This window comes from Arachis ipaensis, chromosome B8 (genome assembly GCF_059453495.1).
Source record: "Arachis ipaensis isolate K30076 ecotype BB chromosome B8, ASM5945349v1, whole genome shotgun sequence".
In the NCBI taxonomy this organism is placed as follows: Eukaryota; Viridiplantae; Streptophyta; class Magnoliopsida; order Fabales; family Fabaceae; genus Arachis; species Arachis ipaensis.
In genome coordinates this window covers 31,288,760-31,307,733 of record NC_142443.1, presented here as the reverse complement: position 1 = coordinate 31,307,733, position 18,974 = coordinate 31,288,760, and the positions used below count along the sequence as shown (strand labels likewise).

The 18,974-nt window shown below is 30.8% G+C and overlaps 1 protein-coding gene and 1 pseudogene across 2 annotated transcripts; both read left to right on the top strand.

Annotated features, from left to right (window-relative positions):
* Positions 1 to 1,433: 1,433 nt before the first annotated feature.
* Positions 1,434 to 11,377, top strand: LOC107610835 (methylsterol monooxygenase 2-1-like; annotated as a pseudogene).
* Positions 11,378 to 13,266: 1,889 nt separating this feature from the next.
* On the top strand, positions 13,267 to 16,369 carry LOC107614367 (transcription factor-like protein). Of its 2 annotated transcripts, XR_015896280.1 has the most exons (3): positions 13,267 to 13,761; positions 15,602 to 15,948; positions 16,239 to 16,369. XR_015896280.1 is itself a non-coding variant. In XM_016316577.3 (2 exons), the coding sequence occupies exons 1-2, from the start codon at positions 13,312 to 13,314 to the stop codon at positions 15,869 to 15,871; spliced, it is 720 nt and encodes a 239-aa protein (XP_016172063.1). In that variant the 5' UTR covers positions 13,267 to 13,311; the 3' UTR covers positions 15,872 to 15,996. The 2 variants fall into 2 exon arrangements, 1 of the variants encoding a protein (XP_016172063.1); XM_016316577.3 differs by lacking the exon at positions 16,239 to 16,369 and having other exon boundaries at positions 15,602 to 15,996.
* The last annotated feature ends 2,605 nt before the right edge of the window (positions 16,370 to 18,974 follow it).

The window sequence follows — 18,974 nt, the reverse complement described above, 5'->3', positions numbered from 1 at the left end:
CAAACTAAAATAAATTTTGAAAAAATAATTTTTTTTGTTCACTTTTTGGGTCAAAATAATAATTGTTAGTGACATGTGTTACTCTATGGTTTGGCCACGCGTAATGGTATGATGATGTGTTTATCGATGATACGTGGTATGCTGATGTAGATGGTTGTGCCATATGTCACAATATTATTTAGCCACATGTCATAACATTATTCGTCCACGTGTCATCTATTATGTCATCATTGTAGATGCACCAAATTAGTCCCTCACTTTACATTAAGTGACTCATTTTAGTCCCTAAAATTGAATATCGAGCACCAAACTAGTCCATTTACTAGTTTTGTATCAATTTTTTAAAAATTCATTAATATTTTGGATGTACTAATTTCAATTCTATTTTTTCGTATATCATTTAAATACAAGTGCTTTTATAAAAATTTTTAAAATTTTAATTTTAATTATATAATTTTTTCTATAATAATTTAACATTGATAAATTTTGTAATATATAAGTATGTTATTATAAAAAAACAATTATACAATTGATTAGACACCGTTTTTTTTTATCACAAAACATGTATTTTTAAACAAAAAATCAAGAATTAAAATACACTTTTTTTTTGGATGATGAAATATACGTTTTCGTTGTGTGTAAATGGGCTAAACTAAAGACACTTCAAGCACCCTCACTGTCATCTCCGATAGAGATGCTTGAAATGTCTTTATGTCAACTTCAGGACGACGGTTAGGAGTATCCGCAAGAGAAAAAATATTTTTATTAAAGCACTTGTATTTAAATGGATTTTTTATTTTAATAAATAAATTAATTATAATAATTATTGAAATAAATAATTTAAAAAATATTTACCAAAATAAATATCTCTCTTATCTCGTTTATATGGTAAACGAGATAATTTTATACGTATTTTGTTTACACTATAAACGAGATATATATATTTATAAATAATTAAATATAATTTTTGAAATTAATAATTTAAATTAGACCAAACTCTTAAAAATGGAATGTTTTAAGTAATAGGAAAGATGAGCAATTTTAAATAATAGAAAGATAAACAGTCCATTTTAAATAATAGCGTGGAATGTGAACTACCATTTAAAATAAACATGTTAACACGTTTCCTTTAAAAACATATAAGTGCATCGTTAAACTGTCCATTATTAACACGATTACCTTTTTTTTTTTATCGAAGATGGATTAATTCTTATTCATTAATGGGAATCATCCAACCAATCAATCCATCTCCACTGGAATAAAGTTATTTAAATTATATTTCAAATTTTAATGTACTCCCATGCAACGAACCAAAATTTTATATACTCTCATATAACAAACAAAATTTCAAATTTTTATGTAAATCTTAATAAAAAAACCTTCAATGGAAGTAAGTGAATGGAAGAAGTCAACAAGAAGCAATAGTATTAATAATGGGTAGTTATAAAAAAGATAACTATATTAACAGTGGACAGTTTAACGGTGCACTTATGACTTATTTCAACGGTTAGGATCGTGTTAATGTGCTTATTTTAAATATACAGTTCATCTTTCTTATTATTTAAAATGGATTGCTTATCTTCTTTGTTATTTAAAATCGTCCATCTTTTCTATTATTTAAAATGTTCCATTTGTAAGAGTTTGGTCTAATTTAAATCATTAATATTTTTTATTATTTTCAAAAATTATATTTAATTATTTATAAATACATATATTTCGTTTACACATGTATCTCGTTTACGCGGTAATGAAAATTAAAAAACTACACATATCTTGTGTACACTGTAAACGAGATAAGAGAGGAATATTTATTTCGGTAAATATTTTTTAAATTATTTATTTCAGTAATTATTAGAATTAATTTATTTATTAAAATAAAAAATTTGTATTTAAATAACATGTAAAAAAATAGAATCAAAATTAATGCATTTAAAGGTATTGAGAAAAAACTAGTGAATGGACTAATTTGGTGCACAATATTCAATTTTAGGGACTAAAATGAGTCACTTAATGCAAAATGAGAGACTAATTTGGTGCATCTATAATGATGACATAGCGAATGACACGTGGATAAATAATGTTGTGACACGTGGCACAAACAGATACGTGGCCAAATAGCATTGTGACACGTGACACAATTGTTTACATCAATATGCCACGTGTCACCGTTGAATATATCATCATACCATTACACATGACCAAATTATAGAGGGACACGTGTCACTAATAGTCCACCTCATCAAGCCATGTTATCATGTCGTTAATGGAAAATGACTTAGAGATTAATATGGTGTATTTTTGTCAATCTCAAAAATATAATTAGTGTAATTAAAATTTTAGAAACAATTTTAATATAAGATGTGAATTTCAAAGACCATTTTAAAGTTTAACTAGTGTGGTAATATATACGGGTGTCACTCACATAAAAATATATCATTAAAAATATTTAGTCACAAAAAAAAATATCATTAAAACTATTTTCATAAGAGTAAATCATCGGTTACATTATCGATGCGTTGAGATGATTGATGCTTGAGCCTAGTTGGGCGATAAATTGAAAGACGACGAAGGGCATTGATGAATTCCAATACTACATATAAAAGAAAGGATATATAATTTTTGTTCAATTTAATTTGAGCAATGTAGATCACAACCGACAGCATTTATTCCAATACTACAAATAATGCACTCTTAAATCAGCAGGGTTGCCCATTATACACATCGAATTTCATAACCCTTCTCTCCAGCTCCATCCGTCGTGATATTAGTAATAATGAAATCATGAAAAATCAATGGGATTTAGTTTGAGTTCATGCTCCTTTGTTAGTTGATAAAAAAGTTTGATTAGGTTTTTTAAAGAGAAATATTTAATTAATCTGTTATTATATATATTTAATTATTTTATTATATTAAATTTAATTATTTAAAAAACTAATTACTTTATTAAAATCTATAAAATAATATGTACATAAATACACAATCACCAATTTGATAACTGATTTTAACACACAAAAAAAAGACAATTTATTTAAATAAAATACTTAAAGATCAATTTTAGTCGAATACAACTTTCTGAACTGCAAGATGCAAATGTAACTTTTTACAAATCTATAGAAACTGTTGTTGATAATAGCGGATTAGAGAAATACGTAAATCGCTATTTACGTAGAACAGTGTGTAAGCAGAAATTGTTATAAGTAACGGCGGTGTCTGTGACTTGGTCACTGTAGTGGTTTATGTGCGGTTATATTCATGTTTCCTCCATTACATATGCTTATTATGCTGCTCACCAGATCTTCATTCCGATCATCTTTCTTTATCTGGTGTATAATTTGATCAACGTAAAACTTTATAATGGTTGCTAATGCTTGTTTTGTGGAGGCAAAAATTAACAGCTCTTCCTCTTAAGAAAAATGTATTATTCGCTTGTTGCTGTACCATTTCAGTGTCAACTTACCTGTTATTATTTTTTCATATCCTGTCTTCATATACATGGACATGTGGAGTACTCTTCACTTCTATTCTAGTACTTCAAGTTTTTTTGAATATTCTGGTTATTTTGGTCTAATAACTTTTGAAATAGAAATTTTATGTAATTTTATGTGAACATTTAAAATATATTTTTTTTATAAGTTTACTTAACAAGATCGAATTTTGGTTTGACAGGAGAGTAGTTCTAGCTCAAATAATCTTTTACTTCATTTTGGAGAATTTTGAATTCTACTGGGGCATAGGATATTGAACACAAAATGATTGTACAAGCATGTACACAATGTTCATCATGAGTAAGTATTAATATAGAAAATGCTATTTGTACAATAAAATTCAGTTTTTAATATTATTTAATTATTTTTTAATTAAAATATATTCTTATTTTTTAGATACACATTAGTAATTAAGATTAATTTAAATTTTAAAAATTAAAATTTTTCTAACTTCCTACCCACTTCATAGTTAGTTATTATTTTCTTCTTTTACGTTCCTTCTCTATCTGTAACACGATTTTCTTCTATCTCGTTCTCTTGGACAAGACTACTTCTTTTACATTCTTTACTTATGTTATATTACTTAGTAGTTATAAAGGCTAGGTTCATTGTTTCAAATGAATGAGTTTTAGATGTGTGCAGAAATCAATTTAAAAGATGGGATATTATTTTGGATGTGTTGTGAAAGGTATCAGACTCAAACAAAGAAGAGAAGGGAGAAGAGAGTTTTAGAGAGAAAGGAGAAGAAGAGAGTGATTCTCAAAACTGATTTTGGTAAAGTGAAGCTAACAGCTGGAAGTACAGATTAACATCTAGTTATTTATAGCCAAGGTAATGTGCCAGCTATCACAATGTGGACCACACAATCTGAACAAACTAACTAACCGTTTTACCAAACTAACTAACAGCTTAAGCACTAGAGCTAACAGCTTTGCCAAATTAACAGCTTAAGCACTAACTAACTAGTTCTGTCATGACTCCTGCTCATTGATCTTTCTTCTAATACTCTATCATGACCCCTGCTGTAGCAACTGGTTAGTTTTGTTGTCATATCTATTTGGACTTGTTTTTCTGGTGCTTCACCACTACTGCTCCCTTGTTTTGAAATGTCACAGTGTCCTTCACATTTCTTCTCTTCTTTGTTGAGTCCGATAGTAACACTACTGTTGTTGTATGACTTCAGGTTTTTCACTATCAACTTTGACCGAGACTCTAGAAAGGCAACACTTGGTAATGATTTTGTCAACACATTAGCCAGTTGTACAGTCCCAAGGACATGACTCACCTGAACAACTTTCTTAGTGACATAATCTCTCATAAAGTGAAGATCAGTCTCACAGTGCTTTGATTTTGAATGTAAAATTGGATTCGCAGCCAACATCACAACACTTAGATTATCACAATATATTGATGGAACTGTTGAGAGTTTAGCTCTAAGTTCAACCATGAAATTCTTAATCCAAATTAGCTCAGCAACCAGGTCAGCCATGGCTCTATACTCTGCTTCTGTGCTAGACCTGGCAACAACTCCTTGCTTCTTTGAGCTCCATGAAATCAGATTACCGCCAAGAAAAATACAAAATCCTCCAGTGGACTTTCTGTCATTGGGATCGCCTCCCCAATCCGAATCACTATAGGCTGCAATGTTTTGTACACTCGTCTTGCATAAGTGTAAGCCAAAATTTGATGTGCCATTCACATATCTCAGCACTCTTTTTGCCAGTTTTCAGTGTTGATCCAAAGGGGTTTGCATAAATTGTGAGACTTTGCCAACACAATATGCTAATTCTGGACGTGTGACCGTAAGATACTGCAAACTACCCACAACTGAACGGTAGAGTTTTGGATTGTCAAATACTGAACCCCCAAAGGCAGAAAATTTGACTGAAGATGGTAGAGGGGTGTGGCATGGCTTGCAGTGTTCCATATTAGCCTTCTTGAGTAGATCTTTAACATATTTTTCTTGGGACAACACAAAACCACCAGCACCAGTCTTGGTCACCTGAATTTTAAGAAAGTAATTGCAGTTCTCCCATATCTCTTAGGGAAAATTTGACATTGAGTTGCTGTATTACAAGAGAAATTTCTTCATCAGAATCACCTGTGATGATTATATCATCCACATACACCAAGACAATTAGGTGTGAGTTATTTTTTAACCTAGTGAAAACCAAAACATCAGACTTCATTGCACTAAATTCAAGATATTGCAGGGCTGTAGACAGTTTGTGGTACCAGGCTCTTGGTGCCTGTTTTAAACCATAGAGAGCCTTGGTGAGTTTTCATACCAAGCTGCTATCACCAACCTCATAACCCTTTGGTAGCTTCATGTATACATCTTCGACCAGATCACCGTGTAAAAACGCATTGTTTACGCCAAGCTGTCTAATTTTCTAACCCTTAGATAGGGCCACAGTAAGCACAATTAGAATGGAGGTGGGTTTCACCATTGGACTATATGTTTCAGTAAAGTTAAAGCCTGGCCGTTGTGAGAATCCTTGGGCTACCAACCGAGCTTTGTATTTCTAAAAGCTGCCAACTGAGTTGTACTTAATTCGAAAAAACCCATCTGCTACCTACTGCCTCTCTCCCTTGAAGTAGAGTTACTAATTTTCAGGTCTGATTTTGCATTAGAGCCTTGTATTCAGCATCCATTGCTGCCTTCCACTCTGGATTAGCTAAGGCATCCTTTACTGTCCTTGGTTCAACACTGACTGAGAAAGCTCTTAGCTTGAAATCCCATTCTTGCTCCTTGTGACCATGGGATGAACATTGAGAGAGTTTGGAACTGTATTTGGCTAATCATCTGTCAAAGGGAGGACAATTTTCAGGTCTGAAATAGGAACCTGAATAGGTATGTCTGATGGAGCTGAAGGTAATGGAAAGGGTGAGGCTGAAATGTTGTTGTTAGGAGTATTTGTGATTGGAGTTGGGTGTCTTGGGAGTGTATTATGATGTACAGGTTGGAGGGTGGTTCTTGTTAATAGTGGAATCATTGGGACAGAGTGAGGGCTATGATCATGAGGGGAGGATGAACCTTGGAGTGTTGAGGGTGAAATGAGCCCATTCTTGAAGGGAAACTGCTCCTCATCAAATACCACATTGCTAGAGATTACCACCTTTCCTTGGGCAGTGAAACATTTGTAGCCTTTATGAATTGTGCTATAACCAAGAAAGACAGATGTTGCTGACCTGAGCTCCAATTTGTTCCTATTATATGGCCTCAAGTGTGGAAAACACAGGCAGCCGAAAACCTTTAGGGATGCATAATCAACCTTATTACCAAATAACTTCTCAAAGGGTGACTAATCCTTCAAGACTGGAGTTGTCAATTGATTTATCAAGTGTATTGCTGTCATGAATGCATCTCTCCAAAATTTGATGGGCATTCCATCTCCTGCTAGCATTGCTAAGCCTTTCTCAACTACATGCCAGTGCTTTCTCTCAACGCTGCCATTTTGCTAATGCTCATATGGACATGAGAATCTATGTATGTATAACATTTTGTACCTGTAAATCCTTAGCCAAGCTCACATATTCAGCAGCATTGTCAGACTGAAGCATCTTGATTTTACTGTTTAAATGCAATTCAACTATGTGTTGAAAACATTTAAAAACTGATTTGAGTTGCGAACATGTCTTAATAAGGTACAGCCATGTGTATTTACTGTAAGTGTCAACAAAGTTAACAAAATAAAAGTTTTCATTCACCTCAAGCACAGGGGCAGGACCCCAAATGTGTGTGTAGACTAGTTGCAATGGAGCAATGTACAAGGTGTTTGAAGGAAGGTAAGGAAGACTGTGAGATTTTTCAAGACAGCATGAAGCACAAAGATTTTTATTCACAGAAGCTGGAATATTACAAGATTTTAAGACAGAACAAATAACATTATTTTCAGGATGGCCTAATCTATTATGCCACAAAACAAATTAATCAACAGGAGACACAGCTGAGATAAGAGCAGCTAGGTTATTTGATGGAATAAAATTGAGAAATTTGTACATCCCTCTTTCAACCTTTTCATGTATGACAACCTCTTTAGTTCCTTGAGATATCACACAGCAACCATTAGAGTAGAATTCAAAAAAGACATCATTATCACAGCAGAATTTGCACACACTTAGCAAATTCTTTGTTATGTCAGGAACATGCAGTAGTCTATGTAGCAATAATTCTTTGTTACTTAAATCAGTTTTAAAATAGGAGTTTCCAACAAGGTTAATGTGAAAACCTGATCCATTCCCTACAATTACTTGATTTGTGCCTTCATAATTTTCTTTTTCAATCAGATTTCCTTGATCAGAAGTCATGTGATGTGTTGCACCCCGAATTTGGATACCAACTCTGATCTTGAAGTGTTGCAAGTGTAGCAAATATATTGCTCAAATTTGCTTGTGGTTCTTGTATGGTTTGCAAACTGTACCCTCTATATTGAGTTCTTAAATTTTCTCCTCTGTCATATCTATACTAACACGTCTTGGCAGTGTGTCCAATTTTGTCACACACTTGGCAGATAGGTCTATCACTATTGAACACTCTTGAGTCACTGTACTGCTGTTGCTTGTCATTACTCACAAATCTTGATCCTTCGTTGCTAGTGAATCTTGATCCATCAATATTTTCAAATCTTGAATTGTTTCTTGTGAACCTTGGATTATTGTAGGACTGAGCTTCAAATCTGGAATTATTTCCACCAAACTGTCCATTTCTCATTGATCTGTCACCACCTCTTCCTCTAGAATCACCTCTAAAACCGCCTCTGAATCCTCCTCTCATATTATAATTTTGAGAGTAATATTGAGAGTAACCTCGTCCACTTTGTGCCACATTTGCCTGTATGAATGATTCTGGTTTTCTAAACCTCTCCAGCATACTTTCATGAGTTAACAGCAAAGCCTCCAGTTCTCCAACTGAAATACTCACTAGTCTTGCAACTATAGAGGTAATCACCGGTCCATATTCTTCAGTTAATCCATTCAAGATAGCATTAACGTAATCATTTTCACGCATTGGTTCTCCTACTGAACCTAGGGTATCAATAATTCCTTTTAGGGCTAAGACATATTCACTAACTGAAGCGCCTATCTTAATACTGCTTAATTTGTTTTTCAATTGCATTATCTTTCCTCTAATCTGCGAAGAGAAATGATCTTATAACCTTTTTCAGACTTCATACGAATAAACGCATCCTACCATTCGAGTAGTGAAAGCCTTGGTCATCAAAGCAAGCAGCCACGACTTCAATAGTGCGTCTTGTCTTTTCCAGATTGCAAATTCTGGAGTTACTCGTCATGATCCATCAAACCTCAGTGGAATTTCCTCTCCTGTGATATGGTGAAGCAAGTCATGACCTTCAATCGTTGATTCTGCTTGATCCTTCCATTGTAAGAAATTATCATCGTCGAGCTTCATAGAAATTGGTAAAGAAGTAAAATTTGGAGTAACGGTTGATTGATTCATTGTGTTTCCAGCTTGTGGATTGTGGTCTTCTGCCATTGAATTGAGCAGAGAGAGAGCTCTGATACCATGAAAGGTATCAGACTCAAACAAAGAAGAGAAGGGAGAAGAGAGTTTCAGAGAAAAAGGAGAAGAAGAAAGTGATTCTCAAAACTGATTTTGGTAAAGTGAAGCTAACAATTGGAAGTACAGATTAACATCTAATTATTTATAGCTAGGATAATGTGCCGGCTATCACAATGTGGACCACACAATCTAAACAAACTAGCTAACCATTTTGCCAAACTAACTAACAGCTTATGCAGTAGAGCTAACAGCTTTGCCAAATTAACATCTTATGCACTAACTAACTAGTTCTGTCATGTTGCAAGTCAATCTAGTTAGCGTTTGAAAAAAAATTTACCTGCTATAACCAAGTGTGATTTATGCACAATGAATGAATAATTAACAAGTTAGACACACTGTACAAACAAGCAAAAATACTGTATATAGAATAACCAATTATAATATTACACATACAAAATTATACGTTTACACAACTCAAATCACAAGCTTGTACACCAAATAACTAATAGTCAACAAAAATTACCATTAAAAACAAATTAATTCTCAACACAAGTATGAAAATAGAACAACTAGGCAGCAGTAAAACTCATATAATATTCCCTTGCAGACAACTAAAACTCACGTAAACACATTTAAAATACAGAAATTGCACATGCAAAAATAATTTAACTTTGTAATATATATGAGAATATCTTCAGGTCATTTTAATCGATTTTTAATTATAAAAAAAAGAATATTATATAGAATAATAAGAAAAGCAATGGTGTCAGAGAATGCACAAAAAAAAACTCTATAAATAGAGACTCATCCAAACCTTAGGTATGTTTTCGACGCGGACGAACGGCGACGCTGATGCGGACGAATGGCGACGGCGTCAGGGATGAGCGCCGAGGAGGAAGGTGGCATGGATGAACGGTGGTAGAGGATGACGAACCACGGATAGTGTGCGCCTCTGGGTTTATAATGTGTCATGAATGTGATTGCTCTGCTTCTTTCAAGGTTTTGTATGGTATTAGTTAATAATTAGATGGTTTAAGGTTTATTTTAGAATTTTAAAATCAAAATTTTGAATTTTAATTAATTTGATTTTTGGATGTGTATTTAAATTGTAATATATTAATAATTAAATATATTTAATCTGAAACAGAAATTTAAAATTTAAAATTTAAAATTTAAATTTTAGTTTTATTTAGTTTGTATTTTGGATGTGTATTTAATTTTAAAAAGACACTAAATCTATTCATAATTTTTAAATGTGTTTGTTTTACTTTTTTTTTTAAATTATTGTAATAAAATGGTGAATATTGTACCATTTTTAAAGGATACTTAGTTGAATTGAATTAATATTATGTGTATTCTGCTGTATTGGCTGATTATTTTTCCTTATCTGTGAATTATTTTAGCCTATTACTTAAACTATCAAGGTGTTTCACTATGTTGTGAAGGTATGCTATACCATTTGAATATACTTCTGAATATGCTCATCTGACAGAAATACTTTTCCTTGGATTTGTTACTATTGTTGGTCCTGCTATTACTGGACCTCATTTGATAACTCTTTGACTATGAATGGTTCTTAGAATCCTTCGGACAGTTGAGGTATATTGTAGTTACCATTTTCCATAGGGTCCTTTCAATTTCTTGCCATTGTACGGGAAGTGAGTGTCATGTTCCTTCTTCACTTAACATAACCATTTTTTCTGGTATATTTAGTTAATGCGCTTGTTAAAACCTTGCTTCTTCACGACTATCATCATCGGTTGTTGTACACCAAATTCAGAAACTATTCATCAACATTCACTTATATGGACGGGTAAGTTTTCAACTTGTTCTTTAAGGTAGTGTTTGTTTTGAGGTACTGAGACAAAAGAGACTGAGATTTAGTATCATGTTTGTTGGCTCAGAGACTGGTACTAAAATTTCTGTTTCTGTTTCCAAAATTTTAGTATTTTAGTACCTCTAAAAAGTAGGGACACAAGGGACTGAAATTTTTAGAGACGGAAACTGAAACTTTAATAACATTTTATACTTAAAATACCCTCATTTCAATTAACTAATTCCAATTTTACCCTTTGTACAAATTAAATTAGAGCTTCATTCTTGTTTCAATTTTTATCTTTCAATTTATACCAAACAGAATATTGAAATTTATTTCAATCTCTATATCTGAGTCTCTAGCTCTTAATCTCAGTCTTTCAGTCTTTGTCTCTCTATCAGACGCTACCTAAATGTATTGGTATTGTTGTTTAGAATATAAGATGACTAGACCAAGACTTGTTAATGCCTTGGATATTCCATTTTTTATTGAATGTGACATTTTTTCCACCATAATAGAATATTTGGGACTGATATAGGGTACAACATCTAAGAGTGCAAAAATTGAATTCAGCAATAAACAAAAGAAAAAATGATGGAGCAAATTCTTAGGAACCTTGTAGAAATTAGAATTTTAAATTCTCATTCTAAAAAAAATGGTACAGTAACAAGCGAGAGAAAAGGCTGTTAATTTTTGTCTGCATGAAAACAAACATTAGTAATAATTATAAATTTTCACGTTGATAAGACTGTGCACCAAATAAAGGAAGATGACTAGGATAGAGATCTAGTGAGTAGCATATCAAGCATATGCAATAGAGAAAATAGGAATATGACCACACATAAATTGTTACTGCCTGTGGTAGTTTATGACCAAATCCAATTGTACAGAAACTGCTGCTACATATAGCAGTTTCTGCTTGTACACTGCTCCACGCAAATCGTGGCTTACAATCATGATTTATGTATTTCTCTAATCCGTTACTAGATTTGTAAAAAGTTACATTTACGGCTTGTGATTTAAAAAGTTATATTATGATAAAATTGATCTTTAAACATTTTATTTAAGTGAATTTATTATGTATTTTTTTATTTAACTAAAAAATGTATAATTTAAAACAATTTATGTATTATGTAACTAAAATTTTAATGTTTTATTATAAAAATTTATGTTTTTTTATTAAAAAGTATACATTTTAAAATATTTTATGTATTATGCAATTAAAGTTTATGTACCTTTTAACAAAAATATCTATTTTATATATTTTTTAAATTTTTTCTTCTCTTTTTTTCTTTTTTTATTTTTTTTATAGTTCTTCTTAGTTCATTCTTTTAAAGTAAATAAAAATAAGAAAAAAAATTAGCACAACATAACATAAAAAAATGTAACAGTAACAACAATAATAATAGAAAAAAAGATAAAAACATGTAAAAAAAAAAATACATAATAACTGATATGTACACATTGTGTGAATAATTTTTACTAGATTTAGATTAATTTAATTAGATTTATTTACTATATATATATATATATATATAATAGCTTATGACTATCTAAAAATTTCTAGTAAAATAATTTTCTCTTTTGATTAAGTTTAACTAAAATTCTCCTTAATCCTGTCATAATAAAATACCAGTTATTTCAGTCAATTTTGTATAAAATTAAAATATTTTTATAAAAAATAAAATATCTTTATTTATAGTAAAAAGTAAGACTCTAATATTAATAAACGTATTATGTTATATTTTTTTTTTTGTTAATAAAGCAAGTCTTTGATCATTATTAGAATTTTTCTTTTGTATGTTTTTAAATTATTTAAAAATATTTTTGTTAATAATAAAATAAAATTTATTAATGTCAAAATAATTCGAATATATTTTTTGTAGTTTATCCTTTATCTAATTAATATATTAAAATTTAAATTCTATTTATTCGTATATAACATAATATATTGTTTTATTTATTAACAAACAATAAATAATAATCAATTTAATCCTTAATCTTTTCAATGTGAATTATATTGGTAATCTTTTTTCTCATTTTCTTTTTTATTTTACTATCGTGCGTAGTCGATCCCTTTTTCATTCTCATCTTATTTCCTAGTTAAATGCATGCCGAAGTCCACATCTACACCATGTTAACTATAGTGAGATAGAAATTGTAAAAAGTGGCTAACATAGCACAAAAAACAGAACTAATTCAAAAATAAAATTTCAGAGATTATAATAAATCAATTTTTTTTTTTTTGAGAAAAGAAAAAATTTGTGATGAAAACATCCTTTGCATCCTAACAAGATACAAACACGAATGCAAACAAGACGTTACGTGAGTGCTACACGTAGGGTGTGCACGCGCCTTCATTTCACAAACCCTTCTCCATTCACCACTCCCTCTTTCCTTCCCTCATCATCATTATATATTCATATTTTCCCCCAAAAATCAATCATTATTAACAACCACCACACTTGTCGCGCACCATTTCCACAATGACCCCTTTGGCCTTCTCTCAATTCTATGAAAAATGGTTTGATCTTCTCCATCACCTTGTCAATGAGCTCTCCGACTTTGCTTCTTCCATCGCCAACTCCAAGGAAGAGTATATTTCTCCCTTGGTAGTGGCGAAGCAGGAAGAGAAGTTGGCCCAACTGATTGGCAAAGTGATGTTGCACCATGAGGAGTACTTCAGGGCGAAGTCACTCATCACGGAGAATGACCCCTTAAGCGTGGTGGCTTCTCCGTGGGCCACCACACTTGAGAGGTCTCTTAATTGGGTCACTGGGTGGAGACCTACTACGGCTTTTCACCTGGTGTACACGGAATCCTCTGTGTTGTTTGAGTCCCACATCGGAGATATTCTCCGTGGTGTGAATACCGGCGACCTTGGTGACCTTTCTCCAACGCAGTTCCGGCGAGTCAGTGAGTTGCAATGTGACACTGTAAACGTCTCTCATGCCACCTTTTTTCTGCAATTCTTGCATTAACTACGTGCACACTAAAATAGCCAACAAAGTCAGTCATCCAAATAAAATATATATTAAAAATAAATATAAATTAAAAATAAATTAAATTTTATATATATATATATATATATATATATATATATATTGTTGATTTTAGTGTCAGATTTAAGTACACAAATAATATTTTTATTTTTTTATGCACTGCATGTTAGTTTTAGATCAATTTAATTTGATGCATATGTATATTGTTGATGCTTGATCCATAATTTATCTATGCGGTTCTGGAAAATGCAGGCAGTGCTGCTGTGTTGTTATTAGTTATTATTATAGATTTATTATAATTAATTGAAAATTATATGGGTTGTGGATAAGGTAAAAATAGTTTACATTCATTAACGTAATTAAAACTGTATCTCTTTGTTAAATTTTGAAAGCATGCATGTGAGATATTATAGTTTTCTCATTATCAATAAATATAATGGTTTTCCTTTCCATCATTTAATGTATGTTCACATTTCTCTGTAGCTCTCTTAACAATTTTTTATTGCATGTAATTATCCCAGAAGTATCATCATGAAAGAAGGGAAAAGGAATAATTTTATAATTATTTTATTTTGGGTGAGACAATATCGTGCTATGATAATTATTTTATTTTGGGTGAGATATTATTTTAGCTGGGTGTTATGAATACATTTTTATAACAATAATGTGCATACTGCATAGTTTTCTTTTGAAAAAAAAAAAACACCCCTCCTCCCCCTAAAATGTTCAATTTTGTTCTCATAAACTAAGAGGAGAGTATACATGACCTTACTTCGAAAGGGCAATGTTCAATAACCCTCTTTTTAGAGGTGTTAAGAAAATATCATAAATAAAAAAAAATGTTAGGATGTTGCTTCAAATTTATGATAAAAATAAGGATAAAGTACTGAGAGTTTGGGTTTTTAATAACTGTAAATAAAAAAATGTTTTTTTATTCGTTTATTTTGATTTATGGTACATGGATTTGTGAAAATTGACTCGTCATTTCAAAAAGTTATTTATTTATAATTTTTCATATTTCTTTATTAAAATATTAAAAAAATTGTCACTTTCAATAATAATGATAATAAAAATTAAGTTCTTGGCATTCTATATTTCTTGAAAACATGTTTTTTGGGCCGAATTTCAACCGTTTGGAAACAATTCTCTTTTATTATATTTATTTTTCTAATTTAAGAATCCTACAAGCCAAAAATATGTTAAATATTATTTATTTTACAACATATTTAGTATTAGTTTTGTTTGTTTTTTTGTATATGTACGATATTATCAAAGGAGGGAAAAAAATATCATTCTTAGATGTAATTTATTTGAATTAGCCCTCCAGTATATCTCAATATTTTTTTCCTTTTAAACTTTAGTTAAGATATTTTGATTAGTTGTTTAATTTTAAAATGTGGAAAAAGGGTTAAATCACCTAGGTTAGACATCCAATACATATAATGCTCCCGGCCATTCACTAGGTTCTGAAACATTGAATGAAGAATGAAACATTTATTTACAGTTTTTGATTGTATTTCATATTGCATGTTTCATTTTTCTTTCACATTAAGGAATTAATTAAAAAAGAGAGTCTAGAAGCCAAGTCTATATAACAACTATAATTGTTTTCATAATTTATTATTACGGTTGCTAACAAGTAGAACAGTTTGGTAAAAATCATTAATTGAAGAAGTGTTCGAAAATTTAAATTTAATATATATATATTTTTTACTACTTTTTGTGTTAATTTACACAACTAATATATATTTTTTTAAACAAATTTAAAAAACAGGTGAAGGAAGAGAATCAAATAACAGATGAGCTTTCAGATTGGCAAGACACTGCGAGTGACTTGATGGGACCACGCGCCGAGAGCAAAGAGAGGATCGAACGGCTGGTATGCATCATCAAGAAAGCGGATGATCTACGGCTCAGAACGATGCGCAGCGTGGTTAGCTTGCTGTTGCCGCAGCAGGCGATTGAGTTCCTCATAGCGTCTGCAGAGATGCTCGTGGGAATCCGCGGGTGGGGATCGAATCACGACCGTCCATGTGGCAGATAAAAAGCCCAATGGATTCTATATCCTAACCTCTAATTTCTGTGTTACCGCTCGCATCAATTAAGTTTCTACTCGAATATGTTAGTACATTAAAAAAATTAATAAATATTTCTATTTATATTTAGATATATTAATTTTTTAATATGTTATTTGTCTAAAGAAATATTTAATTCATATCGGATAAAACATTAATCTAAGGGTGTTAGAACTGTAAATATGTCTTAGGAGGGTATTATATATAATTATAATTATTATAAATTAAATTTTGAAACAACTGATGAATTTTATAAAAATATATAATTTAATATATTTAATTAAATTATTATTTAATAATTTTTAATTATTAATTTTAAAAACCAATGGTATTCAGGTAACTTTGCAAGAAAGGAAAAGGAACGTAGTACGTGTCTGTAGTAGAACGTCATGCAGCATGCAGAGTGACACTTTGCGAAATTCCGTCGCCTTTTAATTCAAATCTGTGTGCGCTCTTCACCATGTCCACAATGACCTGTTGAACAGTGTGTTATATTTTTTTATTTTTATAATAGAAAACCTATCTAGATAATTTACATTTTCCTCATTTCTATTTTTATTTAGTGGATCGATGCTGTGCTAAGAGCATTATCTTGAGGGAGCCACCAACTCAGAGGAATTGAAGTTCACACATTAAAATAGAAAAATACAATTTTAAGGACTAAGGAGTTCAAATAGATACCGCAAACGATAACACATTCTTTGAATTGAGGGAATATGAAGGAAAAGAAAATAGCAGGAGAAAAAATAAATAAAAAAATAAAAATTTTTTCTTGTTTAGATAAGAAAAGAAAATAGGGTGGAAAGAGAAAAATAATGTGGAGTTTATTAAAATATTTTTATCTCAAAAATAAGGTGAAAATAAGAGAAATGTGACAAACACTCATAAAATTACACATTTATTTTTTATTATTATAAATTATAATTTATATATTATTTTTATTTTTTTATTATTAATAAATTATAATTTATATATAATATAAATAAAAGTATTAATATAAATTTATACTATTATATTTTTTTTATCTAAATAATTTTTTTTTATTTTTTCTATTCATTTTTTTATTCAAACAACATATAAATTATTTTATTTTTTTTCTGTTTTTTTTTTATATCCAAACAAAGCCTAATAGTGTTATACAGAAATAATATATAATGAAATAAAAAAAATGATGTAGAACAATTAACTTGTATAAAAGAAACGGGCAAATTAAAGAAAATATTCATGAGCGTTCTATCGGACTTTTCAGTTCGGCCCGAAAGCTTTCACAAAAAATAATTGGGCTACGTACCCAAAACACTCAAGGGCGAGCATCATCTATTGATGTGTGTACTCTGAAGTCTGAATGGATAAAAAATAAAAAATACAAGTTTCTTTAAATACCAACAGGAAAAAATGTTTCCTTGATTAGTGATCTTAAGTTGAATCTTGAGTTGTTTCGGGTCGACTCGGTTTCTGGTCCTGTCCATGACAAAAAAACGTTAATTCTTGATAAAATAATAAAATAAAAAATTAATTACGAATTTATTATTTTTGTCACATATGAGATTTACTCTTTTAATTTAAGAGTAACTATATTTTTATTTTTTATTTTACTAACTTTTTTAATTTTAAAAAATTTGATTATTTAAAATAATTTGTTTTGATTTTCTTATAGTATTTCTTAATTTAGTAGATCGAAAATTAATCCATCACGGATTGGAATTAAGAGTTTGTCATTGATCAATGAATTATGTATATATGAGCTGTGATTTGAATTTTTTATATTTGTTTAAATTGACAAATAGATTAATCATTTGATCAATTTAATATTTTTGAATTGGATGGGAGGCTTCTCCCTTGGGCTCCTTTAGTCCTTTCTCAGACTTTGGGTTGGATAAATCAGATTTGAAATAACAAACTCGAATAGTTGCATTTTAATCGTTAAGAAAAAAAAGGAAAAAAGAATGATATATGCATTGGATATTTTGATATACGTGCACCACTTACTTATGGGTGATGGTGTGTTGATATGTGCATCACAGAATGACAGAATCATGCATATCCCTAGATTCAACAATCATAATCTAAGATGCCACTGGGGCTAGTGCTTTTTGTTTCTTTGAATTTGTAATAAAATTGTTGCTAATTAATTAGCTAAGAGGTATTTAATGTGCTCACCTTCATTTGTTTTCATGTAGGTGTACCTATGGTTGACATACGAAATTGTTTATATGTTCAGTTGTGAATTTACAGGAGGAAAGCCAGATGAATTATTAAAAGGGGATAAAAAATATTTACACAATAAAATAAAATAAGATTAAAATAAAATTAAAAAAAAAATAAATTAAAATTTATATTTACTTTACATATAAAAAATTAAAATTAGAGGAGGATATCTTAAAAATTAAATATAAATTTTAAATTTTAAATATCACTAAACAATTGTAACTAACTCCTCTTTATAGTCAGGAGAGGATATCTTATACTACACACTTTATTTTTTAACTTGTTACAAAATTTTTCATTTAGGTGGGTTTTTTCTTATTGTGGGTCGGTCTAGTTCCTTCATTCTGAAGTGACTCATTTCTATTATCTGCTTCATTTTCTTCTAGATCAGTGTTTTCTTGTTCAACTATCCCAGTATCATTTGGACCCAAGGTTTGAGAGCTATCAACTATTCTCCCCTCCAACACGACCTTATCCTCAAGGTCTACTTCAGGAAATAACTTCTATAACTCATAAAAGTCTTTCCAAGTAGTTTCATCACGTGTGGCGTCCTTCCAACCTACCAATACTTGCAAGCAATTTTCTTCTAGAGTTTTTGTGATGCGGCGGCCCAGCAGTGCAATAGGACGTGGCTATAAGGATGGTGGCAGGTTGGGCAATGCTGGTGGTTCAACGGGCGGAACGCCGTGGAATGACTTCAAGACTGAAACATGGAACATAAGATGAAGGGCACTTGATGAATGCAGCTGCAAACGATAAGCTACCACTCCAAGCTTTTGAATTATTTGGTAAGGCCCATAGAATCGCTTCTGAAATTTGTTGTAGCTGTGTTGAGTGAGAGAAGTCTGCCAATATGGCTTGATT